At 42.7% G+C, this 21672-nt stretch overlaps 2 protein-coding genes across 6 annotated transcripts in view; one reads left to right on the top strand and one right to left on the bottom strand.

Annotated features, from left to right (window-relative positions):
- Window positions 1-235, bottom strand: part of RGP1 (RGP1 homolog, RAB6A GEF complex partner 1) — a 35245-nt gene extending 35010 nt beyond the window's left edge. For 2 of the 5 annotated variants that reach the window (XR_012484516.1, XM_074280339.1), the window contains exon 1: window positions 101-157. The gene's annotated coding sequence lies outside the window, so the exon portion shown is untranslated. Of the gene's footprint in view, window positions 1-32 lie in introns of all 5 variants that reach the window. The other 3 variants (XM_074280336.1, XM_074280340.1, XM_074280338.1) reach the window with 2 other exon arrangements.
- Window positions 213-21671, top strand: GBA2 (glucosylceramidase beta 2). Its single transcript, XM_074280335.1, has 17 exons — window positions 213-1035; window positions 8471-8562; window positions 8842-8957; window positions 14815-15033; window positions 15281-15520; window positions 16110-16212; window positions 16537-16690; window positions 16865-16990; window positions 17801-17973; window positions 18125-18229; window positions 18446-18553; window positions 19626-19777; window positions 19950-20056; window positions 20230-20372; window positions 20509-20624; window positions 20741-20932; window positions 21040-21671. The coding sequence occupies exons 1-17, from the start codon at window positions 650-652 to the stop codon at window positions 21370-21372; spliced, it is 2865 nt and encodes a 954-aa protein (XP_074136436.1). The 5' UTR covers window positions 213-649; the 3' UTR covers window positions 21373-21671.
- The last annotated feature ends 1 nt before the right edge of the window (window position 21672 follows it).

Raw genomic sequence — 21672 nt, 5'->3', positions numbered from 1 at the left:
CTTCCCTCCCTCCCCAAAGCCCCCCTCTTTACAGCTTCCCGGCTTCAGCGCCGCTGGCCCAAGGACCCGCCCACGGAGATCCTCGGGGACCCCTCCAAACCTCCGAATTTCCGGGCCAGCCGGTGCCTCCACTTCCTCGTCTCCCCGGTTCGGCTGCGTAACGTAACGTGACGCGCGTGGCAACGCCAGCCCGGGAGGCGGGACTTCTGTCTGATTCCGGTCTAAAGAGTCGGTGGGAGGGGAGGGGAGGGGGGGGGGGAATGGATCCGGGACTGCTAGTCCCCCGGGACCGGAAGGAGGCCGCCTAGGGGCTGGGACCTGGCGCCTCTGTCCGGTCCTCCCGCAGGGCGGGGAGGGACCTTAGAGGCCCGATAAAGGGGCTCCCCGCTCCTCGCCTGCCACTGTCCTGTGGAGTTCATCCTCGGACCCATGACCTCTAGGTCTAGGTCCGATCGTCCCCACCCAGGATTCAAGGAAGTGATCGCCGCTGCGGCCCTGGCTCAGCCCATCTCCGCCCGGAAACCCGAGGGAGCCCGAGGGCGGCGGAGCGGGAGGCGAGGCCGGCTCACCTCTGAGCCAGCAGCTTGACCAGGCGGTGCCCGAGTCGGCTAACGTTGGGCTCAGAGCTCGAGACCGCAGGAGCAAGGACATGGAGGAGGACCTGGGGGCCGGCACCCCCGAAGTTAGAGGGATCAAGGACGCAAAGCATGAGCCGGGGGGCCCCGGGACGGAGAAGTGTGGCTCCCAAAACGTGAGGGACCCGTGCTACGGGAGCACCGGAGACTCGGGCTCTGGAAACATCGCAGACTGCGAGAGCCCGGAGGGCAGCCGCGGGGCGACTGACCCAAACGATGGAGTCCCCGAGGACCCCGGGCAGCTGATGGCCGCCTACGAGGGCACGGCCGTGGGCCACCAGGTGCCTCCGTTTGGCTGGCGCATCTGCCTGGCCCACGAGTTTCCCGAGAAGAGAAAGCCCTTCAACGCCAACAACGTCTCCCTGAGCAACACGCTGAAGCACCTGGGCATGGGTTTCAGGTGAGTGCTCCCGGGGCCTTTAACTCAAAGCCCTAGCTAATGCGGGGAGGCCCTCGGGTCCCGACGCCATCCTCCTTCCCAGCACCCACCGTCCGAGCTGGGGGGAGCGGAAGGAATGGTGGCCACGCAACCTTTAGGAAGCCCAGGGCCCCTGCAGCCTCCTAACCAAGATGCCTAGATCCTGCCGCTCCGCGCCGGGTCCTGGACCCCCCCCCCTCCCGCGCCCTTTCCTGAATTCTCGTGCTTTCGCTCTAGGTTACTGTTGTTTCCCGAGATGGCTAGTCACCCGGGGCAAGGGAAGGAAAAATAGAGGCCAGCTCCCTGGCTGCTGTGAGGCAGCCACCCAGGTACCGAGAGCTAGATTCCCCCCAGCCTCCCATAGAAGCGCCCCCCGACGCCTTCTGCATTGGGGGGACAGTCAGGAGGGAGGCAGTCTGCGCTGAAAGCTTCAAGATTTAAAGTGGAAGGAAACTTAGAAGTGCTAGTCCAGCCGCCTCAGTGGACAATGTGTGGTATAACGAACGCTTTTCTCAATAATAACAATGTTGAGACACCTCCTAGAAAAAAGACAGGTAGCACAGATGCCAGACCGCAGCTTTCCGCTTATACTAGAGCCTGTCCAAGGTTCCTCTCAGGTCCTCTCCTTGTGCCTTTCTCCTACCCCCTCAGTCCCCCCCAGCACAACAGTGAAAGCCAAAAGAAAGACTGCTTTACAGTGTAAGGTGAGTAAGGTGAGAGGACGGAGCCTCAGAGTAAGAAAGTGCGAGAGGGATGGCGGAGGAGCACGTCCCTGAGTAGGGTCAGGAAACAAAACTGGAGGCTAGGAAAAGAAACACAGAACTGAATATATCTAAGGTTTGTGAAAGAGTGATAGGAAGGAACTACAAGCAAAGGTTGCTACTCCCCAGAAGGCCCTGCCATCCTCTGCCCCCACTCCCCTTCAGGTAGGGAGTAAGGAGCAGTCACACCACCGTGTATAAGTAGAAAAGACGGCAGAGTTCCCCTTGCTTAACCACAGCTGCACCTTAGAGATGGCAGCGCCATACTTTCTGTGGGCACCAGCCTAATCTGGTTTTTCCCCAATGGCTTGAGCCCGACAGTCCATTTTGGAGGTCTTGGGGAAATGTAGGAGGAATGATAACATGTGTATGGCTTAGTCATCCTGAACCTTTGAATTCAGGGGAGCTTGAGCACAGGCTGAGTCATCCTGGATCTAGACCTGGGCCTCAGTTTCCCCATACCAGGGCAGGGTGCAAGCTGTGACACAGGGAACTGGAATGAGATTAGCAGTTGGGGTACCTCAGGAAAAAAAATGTAGGGTAGGGCAGAGAGGGAAGCCCAAAGGATGACACTACCGTGGCATGATTGAAATCACAAAGAAGGCCAAACAAGCCAGAGAATGACGAGGCTGCTCTTAAAATGAGAGGTGAGAAAAGGACTCAAGAAGGGAAGTTATCAGAGAGGAGGGAGTGTGAGGAAAGAGGAAGTGTTCTTACTGGGTCACTGTCAGCAAGTCAGTCAGCTGTACTAAAGACTAGGGACACAAAGAAAAGAGCTAGTCCTTGTTCTTCAGGAGTTTACAATCTGGTGAGGGAGACAACATGCAAGAAAATACTATGTACAGACAAGCTATGTGAAGGGATAAATATGAAACAACAGGTGAAAAGCATTAAAATCAAGCGGGATTGGATTCCAGTAGAATATGGAATGACATCTGAGACTTGAAAGAAACCAGAAGGCATTCCAGGCAATGGATAGAGCCAGTGAAAATTCCCGGAAGAACAGCAAGGAGGCCAAAGGCATAGGACCAAAGAATAATTGGAAAAAGAGGAAGTTAAAAGAAGACTAAAAATGTGGGGAGAGCTGCGTTATGAAAGCTAAGAGTTATGAAAGGCTTTGAATACTGAACGGAAGATTCAACATTTAATCCTGGGAGGGATAGTCACTTGAATGTATCGACAGGGGCAGGGGAATGACATGGTCAAACCTGCACTTTAGGTAACTCATTTTAACGACTGAGCAGACAGTGGAGTCGAAGACATTTGAGGCAGGGCAGCCAATCAGAAGACTATTATATTAGTCTACATGTGGAGAGGAGGGCCTGTACCAGAATAGTGAAAATATCAGGGGGGAAGAGAAGACATATTACAGAAACGTTACAAGCATGAAACCCACAGGCCTTGGCCACAGGTTGGGTAAAGGAGTGCAGACAGGGAAGGATAAGAATTATCTATAGAACATCCAGTTTAAGATATTTAAAAAGCAGTTGGAGATTTTAGGCTGGAGATGAACAGAGAGGTTAGAGTGGAAGGAGTTGATTTGAGAATCATCAGCATAGAGATGATAATTGAATCTATGGAACATGATGAGCGCGCCAAATGAAATTATATAGAGGAAAAAGAAAAGGGCATAGGAAAGAGGGGGTTGGTGTTCATGACCTGGATGAAGAGCCAGCAAAGAACAATCGGATAGGTAGGAGAAGAAACAAGAAATGATAATGCAGTGAAAATAGAGCAGAGGGTTATGGACAGAGCCCAATGCTGTATAGAGATCGAGAAGGATGATTGAGAAAAGGCCATGGATTTGGCAATTAGGAAATCACTGGTAACTTTGGAGAGTTCAGTTTCAGTTGGATGATGAGATTAGGAGCCAAATTAGAGAGTTAAGAAGAGGAGGCATTTATTGTAGATGGCCTCAAGGAGTTGAGCCATAGATGTTAGAAGAAATATAGAATAATAGTTAGCAACAGGGATGAATGGTTCAAGTAAGAGTTTTTTCACAGTGAGAGAGAGACGTGGACATATTTGTAGGCAGGGAAGCAGTCAGTAGATGAGAGATTAAAGATTAAGTGAGAGAATGGGAACAAAAGAGGGGCTCTCTGCTGGAGGAGACAGAATGGAATGGGGTGAGTTGAGCAGGTAAAGGAGTTTGCCTTTCAAAGGAGAGAGGGGTCATCTCTTCATGTGAAATAGGTGAAGACAGAGATAGTAGCCAAAACTATCTAAGATGAGAAGGAGAGAACAGGGATTTCCAACAAATGAACTTAATTTTTTCAGTAAAATATGAGACAACCAAGGTTCTCAGCTGAAAAAATGGGGAGTGCTGAACCATGGGAGATTTGAAGAGGGATGAAAAGGTTTAGAAGTACTGATGTAGAGAGTGGGAGAGTGAATTAAAAATGGAAGTATAAAAAATTTACTTAGCATCAGTGAGGTAGCAGTTGAGGTTGTATAACATAAATTTGTTATCAGCATTGCCACAGCTGGGTTGAAACTTGTTTCTTATCTTACCTTTAAACCATATTCTCCTGCCTCATCTTTCATCACATCTTCTCCCAACTCCTTGCCAAATGCTATACCCAAATTTCTTGTGTCTTTCTTTCTAGTTTAGTTCTATTTTTCTTTTTCTCACCTTTCCCTGGAGTTCCACTTTCACCTCATGTTTGCCCCAGCATCTCTCTTCTGTTTCTCATGCCATTATTCATTTGTTAATTTTTTTTCAGCCTATTTTTATTTAGTACTTATGTTATGCCATGCCCTGTGAAAGACCTTTTAAGTAATACCAAAGTAGTTTAAGATTACTCTGTCCTCTCAAGAATTTAAATTTAGTTGGTGTAAGACAATGAAATCTATATCATTATTGCTCATATTGTTTCAGTACAGTAGCAGATTACTAAAATTAATGGTATTAAAAATTTCAGAAGACACAGAAGTAGTGATAGGCTAGATTAGGAAAGACTTAATAAACTAGATGAAATTTGAGTTATCCTTTAATCACAAACATTGTGTACCTAATACTTGCAAAGTGTTTTTCTTGATTTTTGAGGAAATAGAAAGATTTAAAGCATAATTCCTTTCTTAAGCAGCTTACTGTCTTATTTGAGAGACCAAATATCCATTACTCTCTTCCCCTTCACTACTAAACTTTACTGGCAAAAGTTGTTTTTTGCCTCTATTTTTTTTTCTTCCCCCTGGATTTCTCAGTCCTTTGTAACCAGTTTTCCATCTACTAACACTCTCCTGAAAACGTCTGTCTCAAAGATCATTAAGGATCCCCAATCACCAAATCCAGTTTCAGTTTTTTGGTCTTCATTTTTCTTGACTTCTCTATAATTTTTGACATTGACTAGCTTTTCCTTTATCCTCCAACTTTGAAGAGACCACACTCTCTTGGTTCTCTTCTCCACTAATTCCAAATCTTTTGATGCTTCCCAAGAAATTTGACCTTGATTCCCTTTCACTCAGTGAGTATTTTTTGAACCTACCATGTGCCAGGCACTGTGTTAAATGGCTAAATACTGGGGATGTAAAGGCCAGAAAGCAATCTTTCCCAGCCTACTTCTCCACTTCCCATCTTGGCAGTTCCATTTCTTGTCAGAGCTTTATTCACTGCCTTTATGCAGAAGACTCCCACATTGGTACCTCCCTTCTTGAACTTCCTTTTGAGCTCCAGACCAGCATCTCCATCTCTCCACAAGACATCTTCCCCTGAATGTTCAGAACCTCTCAAGAATCAGTTTGCCTATTGAAAAGAATCTTGGATTTGGAGTCAGAAGTCTTCTCAAATCCTAATACTTCCACTGGCTCACTGTGTTATTCTGAACATGTCAATTTACTCTCCAACGCCTCATTTTCTTTACTTGTGCAACAAGGAAGTTGTGTTAGATATTCTTTAAGGTCTTTACTAATTCTTACAAAACCTACATTTAGAAATCAAATTCATTATCTTCTTTAAAGCTATTCCTCCTTCTTCACTACTCCAATCTATGGTATCTCCATTCATCTATGATATTCCCTGTTCATAACCTTGAGGTTATTTTTGACTCTTCCTTGCCCTCAGCCCTCATGTCTTATCAGTCCTCATGATACAACTTCTTCAGTATCTCTTACATTTGCCTTCCCTTCTCTGTCTCTATAGCTATCACCCTAGTACTGATCCTCATAAGAGCCTGGATTATTGAAGTAGCCTTCTAATAGGTCTACTCCCCTACATTTCCTGCTTCCTCCAATATATTCTTCATAGTATTGTCGTAATAACCTTTCATATGTATAGATTGTCATATCATTCCTACTTATCTTTCAAAGATCAACTCAGATGCCAGTCTTCCAAGAAACCTTTGCTGATCTAAAAGATAATGATTTTTCCCTTAGACTTCACAGAAACATTTTATTTTGTAATTCCTTTCTTTGGGAGAAAAGAGTCTATATACATCAGATATAGATACAGATATATGCATATCTGTATCTCAGTATTAGACTTTATTTTATTACTTGGAGAAACTATATAATCTGAAGTTCTCCTAGCATCTTCTCTATACTGTATACATTTACTCAATATTTGTTCTATTGGATGCCCACATGATAAAAAGTCATTTGTCAGCTTTGAAATACAGATTTGAATTAAGTGGAGAAGATGATAAATCATTTCAGAAAGAGCATCATAAGAGAAAATGTGAATGGTGGATATAAGCATTATGTATAGGCAATGAGAACTCCAGGCTGACTGGAGTGAAATGTTTATATAACACTAATTACTCTATAGTGTAACTATCATTACAATATTTTACAGATGAGGAAACTGAAACTCAGTATATTTACTCACGGTTCCACAGATGAGAAGTTCCATAGTCAAGACTGTAACCTAGGGCTTTTGAATCCAAAAGCAACTTTGTTGTTGAATTTGAGGTGTGAGTCCACACAGTCATTATTTCCATAATTACCTTGCCTGATAAACCGGGTTTTCTCTTAACTTCCTTGTTTCTATAAATGCCACCTTCATATATCCTCTCAGTTCCTCAGCTGTCTCAAATAACTAAGTAACAAGAGAGAATCCTAGAAAGATAGAATGGGACCAAATTGCAGAACACTGAGTATCAACTAAAGAGTTTATATTTTGGCCTGCTATAAGTGCTGGGTAGCCATTGAAGGTGTTTTTGTTCAAGAAGTGGGATGAAGAAATTGATGTTTTAAGATTAATCCTGAAGCAGTATATAGTTTGTCATAAAAGGGACAAATTTGCTGTAGTGTAGTAGAATATTGGTTTTGGAATAAGAGGATCTGAATTCAAATTTTGGCTTTGCACTTATTGTGTGATTTTAGGCAAATCACTTACTCTGTTTTGGCCTCATTTTCTTCATTTGTAAAATGAGAAGATTAGACTGAAATAACCTAAGGTCTTTGTGAGCTCTAAATTTATAAATGATGAAAAACTGGACTAAATTGGTGGCAGTGCAAAGAAAGGGATGTTAACATAACTCTTAAGACACCAGCTCACATCTGTCAGATTGGCCTATGACAAAAAAGAAAAGTGATAAATGTTGGGGAGGTTGTGGGAAAATTGAGACACTGATGCATTGTTGATATAGTTGTGAACTGATCCTGCCATTCTGGAGAGCAATGGGGAACTATCCCCAAAGGACAACCAACCATGCATAATCTTTGACCCCGCAATACCTGTACCAGGTCTGTATTCCAGAAATATCTTTAAAAAGGGAAAAGGTTCTACATGTGCAAAAACATTTCTAGCAGCCCTTTCATGATGGCAAAATACTGGAAGCTGAGGGAATACCCATCAATTGAGGAATGACTAAGTATATATGAATGTAAGGGAATACTGTTGTTCAATAAGAAATGATGATCAGCCAGATTCACAAAAACCTGGAAGGACGAACCGATGCAAAGTAAAATGAGCAGAATCAGGAAAACTTTGTACGAAGTATCAACAGCATTGTATAATAATAAACTGATTGACTCCGCTTTTCTCAGCAACACAGTGATCCAAGACAAGTACAAAAGACTCATGAAGTAAAATGCTGTCCATAACCAGATAAAGAACTGATGGACTCTGTATGCAGATCAAAGCATATTTTTCCCCCTTATTCTTTCTCATGGTTTTTTCTCCCTTGTGATACATTTCTTCTTTTACAACTATAATTAATATGGAAACATATTTTACATGATAGAACATGTATAAAGTAGATCAAACTGCCTGTCTTCTTTGAAAGAGGACAGGGAGCACAAAATCTTATTTAAAAAAACCCAAATTTTTCTTGTCATGTATCTGGGGGGGAAAATAAAATAAGTGATAAAAAGAAAAGAAAAGAAAAGGATGACATGAAGGACATGTCATGGGGAAGATGTGACAAGATCACTTACAGAGTAAATCTTTTAAAGAGTAGAGAAGCGGTTCCCCTCTTCAAATCCCTTCAATCAAAGATGTCCCTAGAGTTAAATTGGTTGACTGAAAGAATCCATTTGTTGTTAAATAGAAATAAAAAAGGTTGGGAAATTGACTTAGAAGGGAAGGGGATGAGTTTGGTTTGGACATTGTGAAGTTTGAGATGCTACTGGGATATATAAAAGACATTTGGAGATAGGGAACTTGAACTGGAGCTTCTTCTACCTCTCTTACCTATCAGTGTCATTTCTGCCCTTAGGTATCTAAAATGGTGGTACCAGAAGACACAGGTGGAGAAGAAGACTCCATTCATAGACATGTTAAACTGCCTTCCCCTGAGACAAATCTATGGTGAGCACTTCTCAAGGGAGAAAAGGCAAAGACCTCATACATTTTATTTTCAAAGAAAAAGTCCCAATCTCCTCAAGAAGGAAATTGGAAAGAAGAAAAGAGGTCACTTCCTCATCTTCTAAAAAACAAACCAAAAACAAACAAGTCCAACAAACAAGATGTGACTATATTATTCTCTCATCTATAGCTTGTCACCTTACTATCATTATTTTTCTTGCCCCCTCTCCACCTCTTTCTGCCTTTCTAGCATTAGTCTCTGACCCCTGGCTCTGTCTCTAGGTTGTCCACTAGGTGGTATTGGAGGTGGTACCATCACTCGTGGCTGGAGAGGCCAGTTCTGTCGCTGGCAGCTCAACCCTGGGATATACCAGCACCGAACAGTAATGGCTGACCAGGTAAGGAAAGTGGGGAGGATAAAGCAAGTACCTACCTGGGACTCCTTGTGAGCCCCAGACTAGAAAGAGCAAACAAGGAACTATGACTTAGTCCCTGAGGAGAAACAGTCCAAATAGGAAAAGATCAGCATTCTCATCTGTCCTGGTTTTTACCCTTGTATTTTGGTTGTGATCCTTGTTAACAGAAGGAGTTTGAAATGAGAAATCTTTGAAGTATATTTGGAAGCTTAGAAAAGAAGCCTCTGGGTTTAGACAGTAAGAATCTACTTGAACTCTAAAAAAGACCTTTCCCAAGGTCTGTCAAGCTATTGTTGTTTTGAAATTTTGGCCACCTTACTTCCGAGACCATTACAACAATAACATCATCTTCCTAACGTGAACAAATTCTTTTTCCTTTGGTTCTGTACAAAGTTAGGATTTTTAAGAACTACAACTAGGAAACTCAAGGAAAATAAAAATAAAGGATGAAAGCAAACAAGCTCATAGAGTTCAGATTTCTGATTCCATATTTAATGTCTAGATCAAGATTGGCTTGAATGGCACAGATTTTACAAGATAAATTCTGCCCCTTTTTCTTACATCAGCTCTTTGGAGTAGATGCCAGAGAATGGGTGCTAGACAGAATTACTCGAGCTTTTAGCTTGAGCTACATGGGATTTCAGTCCTTCCTAGAACCTGGTTTCAGTATTTTCAGGTATGAATCCCTACCTTTTTTCATTTGCCTTGGAATTGGCTTTCTGTCCTGGCCCTTAGATAACCAAAGTATTTCTTCATTTGGCCCCCAAAGTTTCCCCCTTGAATTTCAGGCCATTCTCCACTAATCTTGCCTCTTTTGTCCTTTTTGCTAATCACTGGTTTCTAGTCCTCATAAAAAAAATGGATTGAATGATCTTTAGCTTTAATCTTTACCCCTAACCTATTTTTCTCTGTCCTGAAGCATATTTAACCAGTTCTGTAGGTTGATTCTACCCTGTAGTTAAGCTCAAGTTCTTAATCTATTGTTCTAAGTTTTGTACCTTTTAGTACAATAGCAGTTGAATAACAGAGACCATTTTGCTTTGGAACCTCTGTACATCACATGAAACTCCCTATCTCTACCCTTTTCAGTATTTAACTTCCCTATTGATTTTTTCATGTTTCTGGTCTGAGGGATACATTAATTTCCCAGTTCATTTGAAGAATAAAGAAGACTATTGACTGTCAGCTTTTCATCTCTATCTTCCACAGGTTCTCTTTAATGACATTACTCAGGTTCCCTCAGGGTGGTGACCTTGCAGATTCCTATCAATAGTTTTACAACATTAAAATTGCTTAACACATATAATAATAAGAGAAATAACTTCAGCCAAAGAAGGTTAATTTATTTATAACTTTTGCCATAAAAGAGCTTATAGTCTTTTGGGAGAGACAGAACTTAAATACAGATGGAAAACAGTTTTTGAGGCAGCCAGATCAGGAAAATCTAAGTTCAAATCTTAACATCAGACACAAATGCTTCATAACTCTAGACAGGTCACTTAATCTTTGTCCATCTCAGTTTCTTCAATTGTAAAAATGAAGATAATAATAGCATCTGCTTCTCAGATTGGTTGTGACAATCAAATGAGATAGTATCTTTAAAGTGTTTAACACACTGCATAGCACTTAGAAGGTATTTAATAAATGTTAATTCCCTTCCCTTTCTTCCTTTTGAGACTATAACTTAAGTGCCAGAAATAAATAGTAGAGAATAGCATGCCTTATAATGAAACAAAAAAACCAACATGAGCTTGCTCTTACAAGGAAGACCTTGTAGAGAGCAAGAGAATAAAAAGTAATTTTTCCGGGTGTACAGTGTTCTTTGTATAAATTATCTCATTTGATCCCTACAACAACTTTGAGAGGTAAGTAGTTGTAGTTTCCCTGCCTTATAGATATGGAAGCAGGGAAACTGGGTCACAGAAACCCAACTGGTAAATGGCAGAGCCCAAACTCAAACCCAGGTTCTCTGAATTGAAAACCTATGTTCTTCCTCCTGAACTATACCTTCTTTCTCCCTGAGAATCACTGGTTAAATAACATTTCAGCAGAGGGATAGAGGAAGAAGAGTGAAGATAAAGTCAATAGACTATCTGAAGCTAAGAAGCAAAAGATCTCTTTCCTACTCTGGGAAGTATACACCCCACCACTGAGAAAACAGGCAAGCCTATATGAACTTGAAGAAGGTGGTAAGGGAAGAAAAGTATTTCTTCATCCCAGGTTTTCCACCTAGTTTCCAACAACCCTACAGAAAAAGAGATAATATTCCATGAAGTCAGGTCTTCTGCCTCCTCAAAGTAGAGAAACATCATTCCATTGAGCACCAGGCATCTCCCTTACAGGAAAGAGGAAAAAGGTAATTCCATCCATTTTCCAGCTGGATCTCCTAATTTGGGGGGAGGAGAATAACAACATTCTTCTAGCCCCAGTACTTGTCCCCTTCCCTGAAATGCCTAAAATCCTATGAATAATGAAAATGTATCTAAGATCTTTCAATGATTAATATTCTTTCCTAGTGATTCTGACCTTCAAGCTATCATCATTCAGATTCCTTCTCTGGTCATCCACTGCCAATTCCATATTCCCGTTTTTTCCCTCTCAAATCTCCCCCTCCATATCCCATTCAAAGCAACCCACCTCTTTCACTGTGCCCTCTGGAATGCCTGCTCCATAGGCAACAAACTTGATTTTATATTAGATCTTTTCTTAGTCCTTCCATCTTCTGGTTGAGTCTTACTGAAACCTGCTTTCCTCCTGATGACACAGCCTCCCTGGCCTCCTTTTCTAGCACTGGCTGTACTTTCATTCATTACCCCAATTCACTGGTCAAGATGGAAGCACTGAAATACTCTTGGCTCCCCAGTGCCACTTCCAGGTTCTCTCTCTCCACTGTAACTTGTAATTTCCCTTTTTTTAAGGCTTACTTAATCTATATCTGCCACCCACTTAAAATTCTGTAAGCTGTTGCTACTGATATAGGCTTACTGGTTTGTTTGGTTTTTTTTTTTTTTTCAGTAGTTTACTGTTTTTATTCTCTCCCTCAACTCCTATCTCTGTGCTAGGGAACCTCAGCATACATATTGGTACTTCTTCTCATATGCTATCTTCACAGTTCCTCAATTTGCTTATTTTACATTACCTATTCCTCCCTCCTACTTCAATTCAACCACACACAAAAATCATCATGCTCTTGATTCTTCCTTCAGCTACAAATGCATCCTTGCCATACTCATATACAATGAAATGCCCTCATCTGATCCCAGTCTGTTTTGTCACTCCACTTCTCCCTCTATCTTTCATCTCCACCTTCCTTCATCTTCCTTATGATTTCTAATCCCTTGACTCCCTCGTTTCTTTCCCAGACCATCTCCCCTGTACCAGGTTGCATACCCCTCTCTTCCCCATCTTGATGAACCAGTTCAACTTTACAGTTTTCTCTCTTCTTGAGTTCCTTGCCCCTTTATATGACCAGTAAGTAGTGCCTTGCTAAGCCTCAGTCTTCAATCACTTGCATCATCTATTATTTTTCTTCTTGTATATTCAGGTTAACAAAAGTGAGAAAATCATGAAACTATGCAGTAGGGTCCACTCTAAATTTTTATTGTATAATCACAATTGGGTCCTTACTGCTATAAGGCATTCATTTTATACCTTCCCACTCACTACAGCACACTTCCATATTTTTCATCCTTCTTCAAGCCTCCTTTGGCTCCCTCTCCTCAACCCTCTCACATTTTGTCTCATATTTTAGTGAAAAAATTGAGACCATTTGCCAAAAACTCCCTCTTTTCCCCTTTTCATCTCATAGCACTTTTATGCCCTCATGCCTTTTACTACTCTGTCTTCTTTTGCCCATCTCACATTAAGAGGTAGCCCTTCTCCTTCCCAAGGCAAACCCCTCTATCTGCACATGGGTGATCCCATTTCATCTTATATCCTTCCCCAGATTGTCCCTTCTATCATCCTCACTCTCTTATTCATCTTCACTCTGTTCCTGTCTACTGACTGTTCCCTGCACCATGTCCTTCCCTTTATCACCAAAGAACTTATTTCAATCATTCATCCCTTTTGCTAGCTATCATCCTATGTTTTCCAACTTTGTGGCTCAATTCCTTGAAAAGACCATCTACAATAGATATCTCTATTTCTTTACCTCTCTGTAGTGTAGTTTCTGAGCCTTAATTCAACTGATACTGTTTTCTCCAAAGTTATGAACAGTCTTTTAACTGCCAAGTTTAATGGCTTTTTTTTTAAAATCTTGTCCTTCTTGATCCCTAGATCCTTTGACACTGTCGATCATACTCTTTTAGCTAGGTTTTTAGAACATGATTCTCTCTACTGCCTATCAGACTGCTCTTTCTTATTCTTCTTTGCTGGGTCTTCATCCAGATCATCCCCACCAACTGTGGTTGTCCCCCAAGGTTCTGTCCTTTTCTTCTTCTATATTATTTCACTTGGTGATCTCATGAGCTGCCATATATTTGATCACCATCTCTGTGCTGATGATTCTCTTATCTACTTATCCATCCCTACCCTCTGCTAATACACAGTTTTAAACCTCCAGTTGCCTGTTGGACATCTTGAATTGGATGTCCTATAGACATCTTAAACTAAACCAGTCCACATTCCAAACTCCCTATCTTGTTGACAAGCATGAGCATTCTTAGGAGAGTTTGATCCAGGCGGGGAAGTATCCAGTAACATTATGCCATATCACACTTGTTAACTTGTAGGATTGTTTTGTGTAACCTCACAGGGTAGAATTATGAAGAGAAAAGAAGCTACAGAGAATGATTTCAGCTCAATTCTAAAGAAAATCTTTGTAACAATTAGACCTGACCAAAAAGTAAAGTAGGCTTCCTCTGGAGACAGTGAATTCTCTGCCTCTGAAGAGAACATTGATTTTGGAATCAAAAGACCTGAGTTTAAAACCCAGCTGTGAACTTAGGCAGGAGACATCACCTCTGAGCTTTAGCTTTCTCTAAAATGAGCTGGACCAGATTATTTCTAAGGTCTTTTACATCTCTTTAAATCTATGGCCTTAGGTCTTCCAATGGAAACTAGATGACCACTTCTCATAAAATCATAGAATCTCAGATTTGTCTTCTAAGGACATGTAACCCAACCTATAGCCCTTCCAATTCTTGAGTTATTCTGAAAATGAGCAGGGTTCAGATAAGTGGAAGATAGAACATTCCAGTTTAGGGCAAAAGTACAGAGTTAGGAAAGAGCATCTAGTATGCTTGAGGGCAAGGAGACTATCATGGCTGTAGCAGATAGTTTGTGTAAGAAAGGAATTGAATACAAGACTTGAAAAGTAGCTTAGTATTTGGTTGTGAAAGCCAAGGTTAAGGTGTACTGATTTGACCCACATTCACTAGGAAGCCACTGAAGGCTCTTGAGTAAATCGATGACAAAAACAGGACTTTTAAGAAGATTCATTTGGTGGTGGTTTGAAAAATTCCAAGAAAGAGGTAATGATAGCTTTGTCCTACTGTAGTAGCGTTGGGAATTTAAAAAAATACATACATATGTGTGTGTGTGTGTGTGTGTGTGTGTGTGTGTGTGTGTGTGTGTGTGTGTGTGTGTGAGAAAGAGCTTTCAAAAGACATAGGATATGGAAAGTAAGATGAAGGCTTGATCTGGTAGAAAAATCACTTGGGCTGGTTCAAAGTCAGAGAATTTGTGTATAAAATTCAGCATAATACTTAATAGTTATATGATCATAGGCAATCACTTGAACTCCTTGAGCTTCTATTTCCATATTATTAAAGTAAGTTAGATTTAAGTGATTTGAGGTACTGAAGGGTTAACTAAACTCCATCTTCCTTTTTTTTAGTTCACTGTATGCCTGCGGCGGGAAGGACAGACTGTGTACCAGCAAGTACTGTCCCTAGAGCGTCCCAATGTCCTGCGGAGTTGGAATTGGGGCCTATGTGGATTCTTTGCATTTTATCATGCTCTCTACCCCAGAGCTTGGACTGTCTACCAGCTACCTGGGCAGCAAGTCACATTGACCTGTCTCCAGATCACACCCATCCTCCCTCATGACTATCAGGTAAGATTTCTCCCTGACCCTGGACCAGTGATAAACACTCACTTCTGTACATAGCTTGATTGTACATATTTGTTCTTTTATAAATACTCCCTTTTCATGTCAGTGTAGCTCTAGGCATGAATCACTCTTTTATTCCTCCAAGATAGTGTCTTTGATGAAAGAAAAAGATTTAGAAGATGGGAGAATAGATGTTGGGATGAACAGCCTGAATCTACTTTCTCATTGTCCTCTCTATTCTCCCACCCAGGACAGCAGCCTACCTGTGGGGGTATTCGTGTGGGATGTAGAGAACACTGGTGATGAGGATTTGGAAGTATCCATCATGTTCTCCATGAGGAATGGCCTAGGAGGTGGACATGATAGTTCAGGAGGGCTATGGAATGAACCCTTTTGCTTAGAGCGTGATGGGGAAACTGTTCAGGGAGTGTTGTTACATCATCCAAACCCTCCAAACCCATACACCATGGCCTTGGCTGCCCGACGCACGGTGAGTATCAAGTAGACAAGATGTGGACTTAGAAGGAATGGATAAGTGACAAGTATTTATTAAGCACTCGTTACATATGTGCCAAGCACTATGCTAAATGTTAGAGCTAAAAAATAAAACATGACAGTTGTTGCTTTCCAGGGATTTACCTTTTAGTAGGGATAGTTAGTACATAGAAGGGAGTGGTGACCAGAGAAATTACAGAGATGGTAAATAGGACCACAGAAGAATCTATCGATAGAATCCTTCCAGAAGCAATGGTAATACTGATTTGATTCCTCTTCCCAGAGCAAGTGATAGAAAATTGTCAAGGAGATGACTAAGGATGGTTGGATGGAATGTGAACATCTTCCAAGAATTGGGCCTGGCCAGATGGAGGGGGGGTATGTGCATTTGTGCTGGAATAGCACAGCCTCAGGACACTATCCTCATCATGGTCCCACAGATCTTCACTATAACCCCTAAATTCTCTCTCTTCCAAGTGGCAAGACTCAGAGCTGGGAGTGGGTAGCAGGAAGCTGTAGTGTGATCTGCAAGGGGGCAATTTACTTGGTGTTAGCCACTTTTACTAAGAGTACCATCTTGATAGGCAAATACCACAGTGACTCATATCACAGCCTTTGACCCTGATGGCACTGGACAGAAGGTGTGGCAGGATTTGCTTCTGGATGGACAATTGGACTCCCCACTTGGTAAGATGGAGGAAAGGGAGAGTGAGAGGGATGAGAGGATCTATCTGGATTAGAAAATGATTAAACTTGGCCCCAGCTTTGATAGTCTGATTGGTAAAGAATTTAATAATCATTGCTTCCCATCCTGATGAGGGATATGGTTGAGAGTAGCAAAGTATATTAATGGGGATTGGGAAGGTCTAGTGGGAGAGGGCCCAAGAACCTACTTTATTTCCATATCCTCCTACAGTGCCCTCAGTTTCTCCACTTAAAGGTTCCTTTTGATAGACCAGTTCCCTGAGGCTAGAGGTTTTCCTATGCTGATCACTCTTATGTCATCCCTAGGTCCCAGCCCCCCAACCCAAAAGAGACAGGGCATAGGTGGAGCTGTTTGTGCAGGGGCCCATTTACCTCGAAGAGGCAGATGCCAGCTGGAATTTGCATTGTCCTGGGATATGCCTAAAGTTCTCTTTGGAGCTAAGGGCCAAGCCCACTACAGGTAAAGGAAGGAAATGGGGGGGGGGGGGTAGATACAGGAAGTGGAGGAGGGGAGGGCAGTATATCAGTTTGTGGTGATGGGACTGGGAGCTTTGCACAAAATGCAGGGAGACTGGACCAAGTTGCTCCATGTGGCTGAAAAATCTTTATCATCAATTTTTATTGCTTTTTTCAGGAGATACACTCGGTTCTTTGGCAAAGAAGGAAATGCAGCTCCAGCCCTCTGTCATTATGCACTCACCCAGTACAGATCCTGGGAGGAGAGAATTATAGCATGGCAGAGCCCTGTGCTAGAGGACAGGTAGGGGAGATGGCCAGTCTTTCTAGCCCTAGATCCATTCCCCACCTAAGTAGACTCAGCCTGCAGTTTCCTCTGGATGGTTTGGTTCTGCTCACAGACCAAACAGCTTTTGGTTTTCTTGTCCCTCAACCTGGGATCCCTCAGACCAACCACTTTCCAGAATATTCAATCCAAAGGCTAGACAATTGCCTTAAATACTGAAAAGATTAAGAAGCCCCATACTGGATCTTAGCTGCCTATTGTCCTGTCCTGAGCCCTTTGGTTTCTTCTCTTCCAGTTCCAAGGCTATGTTGCTGTAGAGTTACATCTCACAGCAAGTAGGAGGTGGGGAGGAGCACAAGCTCTCCCTGATTGCCTAGCTTCTAGAGAATGAAGGTACTTCTAAAATCTGAGATGCAAAGATCTGAACATCAAGAAATCTCTCCTTTCTATTATCTGGGCTACCAATTAACTGCGTTAACTATATATCATGTCTTGATGCTCATATAGTCTTCTGTCTTCATTGGTCAGCTGTAGCATGTTATTTAGCTAATTAAGCTAGTCTTCATTGAAACTTGGCTAGTGGGATGTTTGTTCTGTGCTAATCTCTAGGATCCTATCTCTTTATTCAGACAACTCTATCCATTTCCCATAGGTATAACTAGAATACCCATTTCTCTAGCCTTTAAGGGTAAACTTTTCACTATTCTAAACATATATATATATATATATATATATATATATATATATATATATATACTTTTAGGAAAAAAAATTTGATATATTCAGTGGAAATTAGATAAATATTTGTCCCACACCTCTGCCCCCTAGAACCCTTCCTGCCTGGTATAAGTCTGCACTTTTCAATGAATTATACTTCCTGGCTGATGGGGGTACTGTCTGGCTGGAGGTTACAGAAGAAACAATAACAGAAGAGTCCAGTGGAATGCTGAACCAGCTTCGGCCTACCCTCCAGGAATATGGACGCTTTGCCTACCTTGAGGGTATGGGAGAATACACAAGTGGGGGGAGCATTGGGGAGGGAGATAAATAGAATAAAGGAACAGTGTTTGGTAGGAGCTAAAGGTTCAGAGCACTATTGGGAGGGTTTGGAAGTGTGCTCACCCAGGGACATTCAGAGACTCTTCCTCCCAGGACAGGAGTACCACATGTACAACACATATGATGTCCACTTCTATGCCTCCTTTGCCCTCATCATGTTGTGGCCCAAACTCGAGCTCAGCCTCCAGTACGACATGGGTAAGAGTTCCCCTTTAAACAAAAAGGATTCCTTTTTTTTTGACTCACCCTTAAAAAATAACACTCCCCCTTAAAACTATTGCTTGATAAACTCACCACCCCCCAATTCCCTTCTACCCCATCTTAAGGTCTGGTCCCACACTTCAGATGTCCATAATGTCCCTTCACATATCTCTTAAGATCTTTCACTATCATTGAAGTCGGTTTTCCCTTTAGCTGTAGCAACTCTGAGTGAAGACCTGACACGGCGAAAATATCTGATGAGTGGCGTGATAGCTCCTGTGAAGAAGAAGAATGTGATTCCCCATGATGTGGGGGACCCAGGTATTTGGATTCCCAGCCCTACTATGGAAACCCTCCCCGCCTCAATTTCTTTTTACTCTCACTTGATTCTTAGCAGCTCCTTATAAATTCCATAGGTTTAATTATTATCCCCATGCAAAAGAATCCCATATCTTGGTCTAGCCTTCATCTGTCTCCTGAGCTCCAATCCTGTATCATCAATTACTTGTTGGGCACATCAAACTGATTTTCAGCTCAAAATTAGCATATCCAAAGGAGAATTCAGCATCTTGTAGTTAAAATCCACTTCATTTCCAAATTTCCTGATTTCTATCCAGAATATAATAATTCTTCCAGTCCTCCAAAATGCTCAACCTTGATGTTGTCCTCACTCCAAATTTTGCTAGTGCCACCTCCATCACTCTTATTCAGCCTCTTCTTAATATTTACACAGCTGCCATCTTATTTTGGGCCCTTAGTACTTTTCACCTGGACTATTGCAATCGTCTTCAGGTAGATCTCCCTGCCTCAAGTCTTTCCCCACTTTGGTCCATTTTCTTTTCAGCTGTCAAAGTGATTTTTCCTCAAACACAGGTCTGACCTCATTATTCCCCTCTTTAGCAAATTTCATTGACTCCCTATTAATTCCAAGATTAAATATAAACTCCTGTTTGATTTTTAAAGCCTTCAACACCTAGCCCAATCCTATCCTTATTATGTCACCATCTACCTTCTAGCCAAACTAAGGTTGTTATGGTTCCTCCTACACAACGTTCTCTCTCCCATCTCTAAGCACTTGTCATCTCCCTGTCAGAAGTAAAGATGCATTCTTCACTCCTCATTTTTACTCCAAGATTCAGTACCACCTTCTGCTGAAGCCTTTTTGGATTCCACCTGTCCCCTGCCCCTAAACTGCTCATGTCCCCTTTTCCTAAATAATCTCATATTTCTCTAAGTTTTTATATGTGTACCTGTCTCTTAAAGTAGAATAAAAGCCCTGTAAGAGCATACTCTTACATTTTTGTCTTTGAATCTTCAGTGCCCTGTACATAGTAGGCATTTCATAAATGCTGTTTAGTTGATTAATCACCTGTGTCTCAATTCCTAACACCAGATGATGAGCCATGGCTTCGTATCAATGCTTACCTAATTCATGACACAGCTGATTGGAAGGACCTGAACCTGAAGTTTGTACTACAGATTTATCGGGACTTTTACCTGACGGGCAATGAGAGCTTCCTGAGGGACATGTGGCCTGTGTGCCAGGTAAGGTCCCATGTGCCATATCATAGGGTTGAGCATAGCTCATGCACTAGAAGAAGTGCAGGCACATAATGCAGATACATGGATCTTGTCATTGAGGGTTGGAGGAGAAAATGTGGGGCCTTTTGTGAACCCAGATCTTTATATGTTGATGCTCTGGAGTACTGCACTATAGGCTGTAATGGAATCTGAGATGAAGTTTGACAAGGACCAAGATGGCTTAATTGAGAATGGAGGTTATGCAGACCAGACATACGATGGATGGATTACCACGGGACCCAGGTATACCTACAAATGCAGATTTTCAATAACCTGGGTGGGATATCAATCTGGCCTCCAGCCCTACATTCTCAGAAGTACTAGAGAGGGATGTCATTCTGATACATGACCCTATATCCCGAGTACATGATGATGGGGTAGAGATGGTATCATCCTGACCCCATATTTCTGGCCAGTGCCTACTGTGGGGGTCTGTGGCTGGCAGCTGTGGCTGTGATGGTCCAAATGGCTGCTGTGTGTGGAGCTCAAGATGTCCAGGAGAAGTTCTTATCCATCCTGAGCCGAGGTCGGGAGGCTTACGAGAGGCTTCTCTGGAATGGTGAGGAAGGCTTCGGGGGAGGAGGTAGCATGTGCTGGGGGAGATTAATTTTGAAATGAATGTGGGTGTACTAGGGTAAGGAGGTAGAAAACAAAAATCAGAAACCTAACCATGTCTTCCTTTCCTACCCAAATAGGCCGTTACTATAACTACGACAGCAGCTCCCAGCCACAATCCCGCATTATCATGTCGGACCAATGTGCTGGTCAGTGGTTCCTGAAAGCATGTGGACTAGGAAAGGGGGATACTGAGGTAAGAGGAAGATATGAAAGTGATCTAAGGTTTGGGTCAGAGTGCTGGGACAAAGAAGGAACTCTTATGTCCTTCTTTGCTGGTTGGAGAAAGTAACCCCATCTCTCTCTGGGCAGGTATTCCCTTCTGCCCATGTAATTCGAGCTCTCCAGACAATCTTTGAAGTGAATGTCCAGGGCTTTGCAGGCGGAGCCATGGGAGCTGTGAATGGTATGCATCCAGATGGTGTCCCTGACACATCCAGTGTCCAGTCTGATGAGGTCTGGGTAGGTGTGGTCTACGGGCTGGCTGCTACCATGATCCAAGAGGTAATCAATCAATTTCTCTCTTTTCTTCTATCCCTGGTTATCTTCAGGAAAGCAGGGGCTTTCATTCCTTTTCTTAATTCTTACTTAAACTTTATTTCTTCCAATAGGGCCTGGTTCAAGAGGGTTTCCTTACAGCTGAGGGCTGCTACCGCACAGTGTGGGAACGACTGGGCATGGCATTCCAGACACCTGAGGCATATTGCCAGCGCCGAGTGTTCCGTTCCCTTGCATATATGCGACCACTCAGCATCTGGGCAATGCAGCTGGCATTGCAGCAGCATGGTGGAGCCTCTGGGCAAGGCATGGGACTGACTGGACACACAAGCAGAGAGAGCATGGGAGTGACAACTGGACAGAAATCTGTACCAGCTGATGGACTTGATACCAAGTCGAAAGCTGGAGCAGACTTGGGACAGAAGGGACTTCTAGATACAATTTAGTGAAGGAAGCTGGAGACATTGATGTGCACCTTCCCCCTCCCCATCTGCAACCCTGAGCCATCAGGACAATCACCTACCACCACCCACTTCCCCCAGCAGAGCCTTGGGGGTGGGAGACACAAGCACCACAATCACTTATTTATTTCCCCTTCCTCCACTCCCCAATTCTTTGCTGCATGGAATGCTAACAAAGGTTCAGCTACTCCCTTCCCCACCTCTATGCCCTGAGCCAGACCCCTCACCCAAAACTAGGTGGGGAAGTGGGCATAGCTATACAAATAAAAGACCCAAAAAACCCAG

Source organism: Sminthopsis crassicaudata, chromosome 1 (genome assembly GCF_048593235.1).
Source record: "Sminthopsis crassicaudata isolate SCR6 chromosome 1, ASM4859323v1, whole genome shotgun sequence".
Taxonomy (NCBI): Eukaryota; Metazoa; Chordata; class Mammalia; order Dasyuromorphia; family Dasyuridae; genus Sminthopsis; species Sminthopsis crassicaudata.
This window is presented reverse-complemented; position numbering and strand designations above follow the sequence as displayed.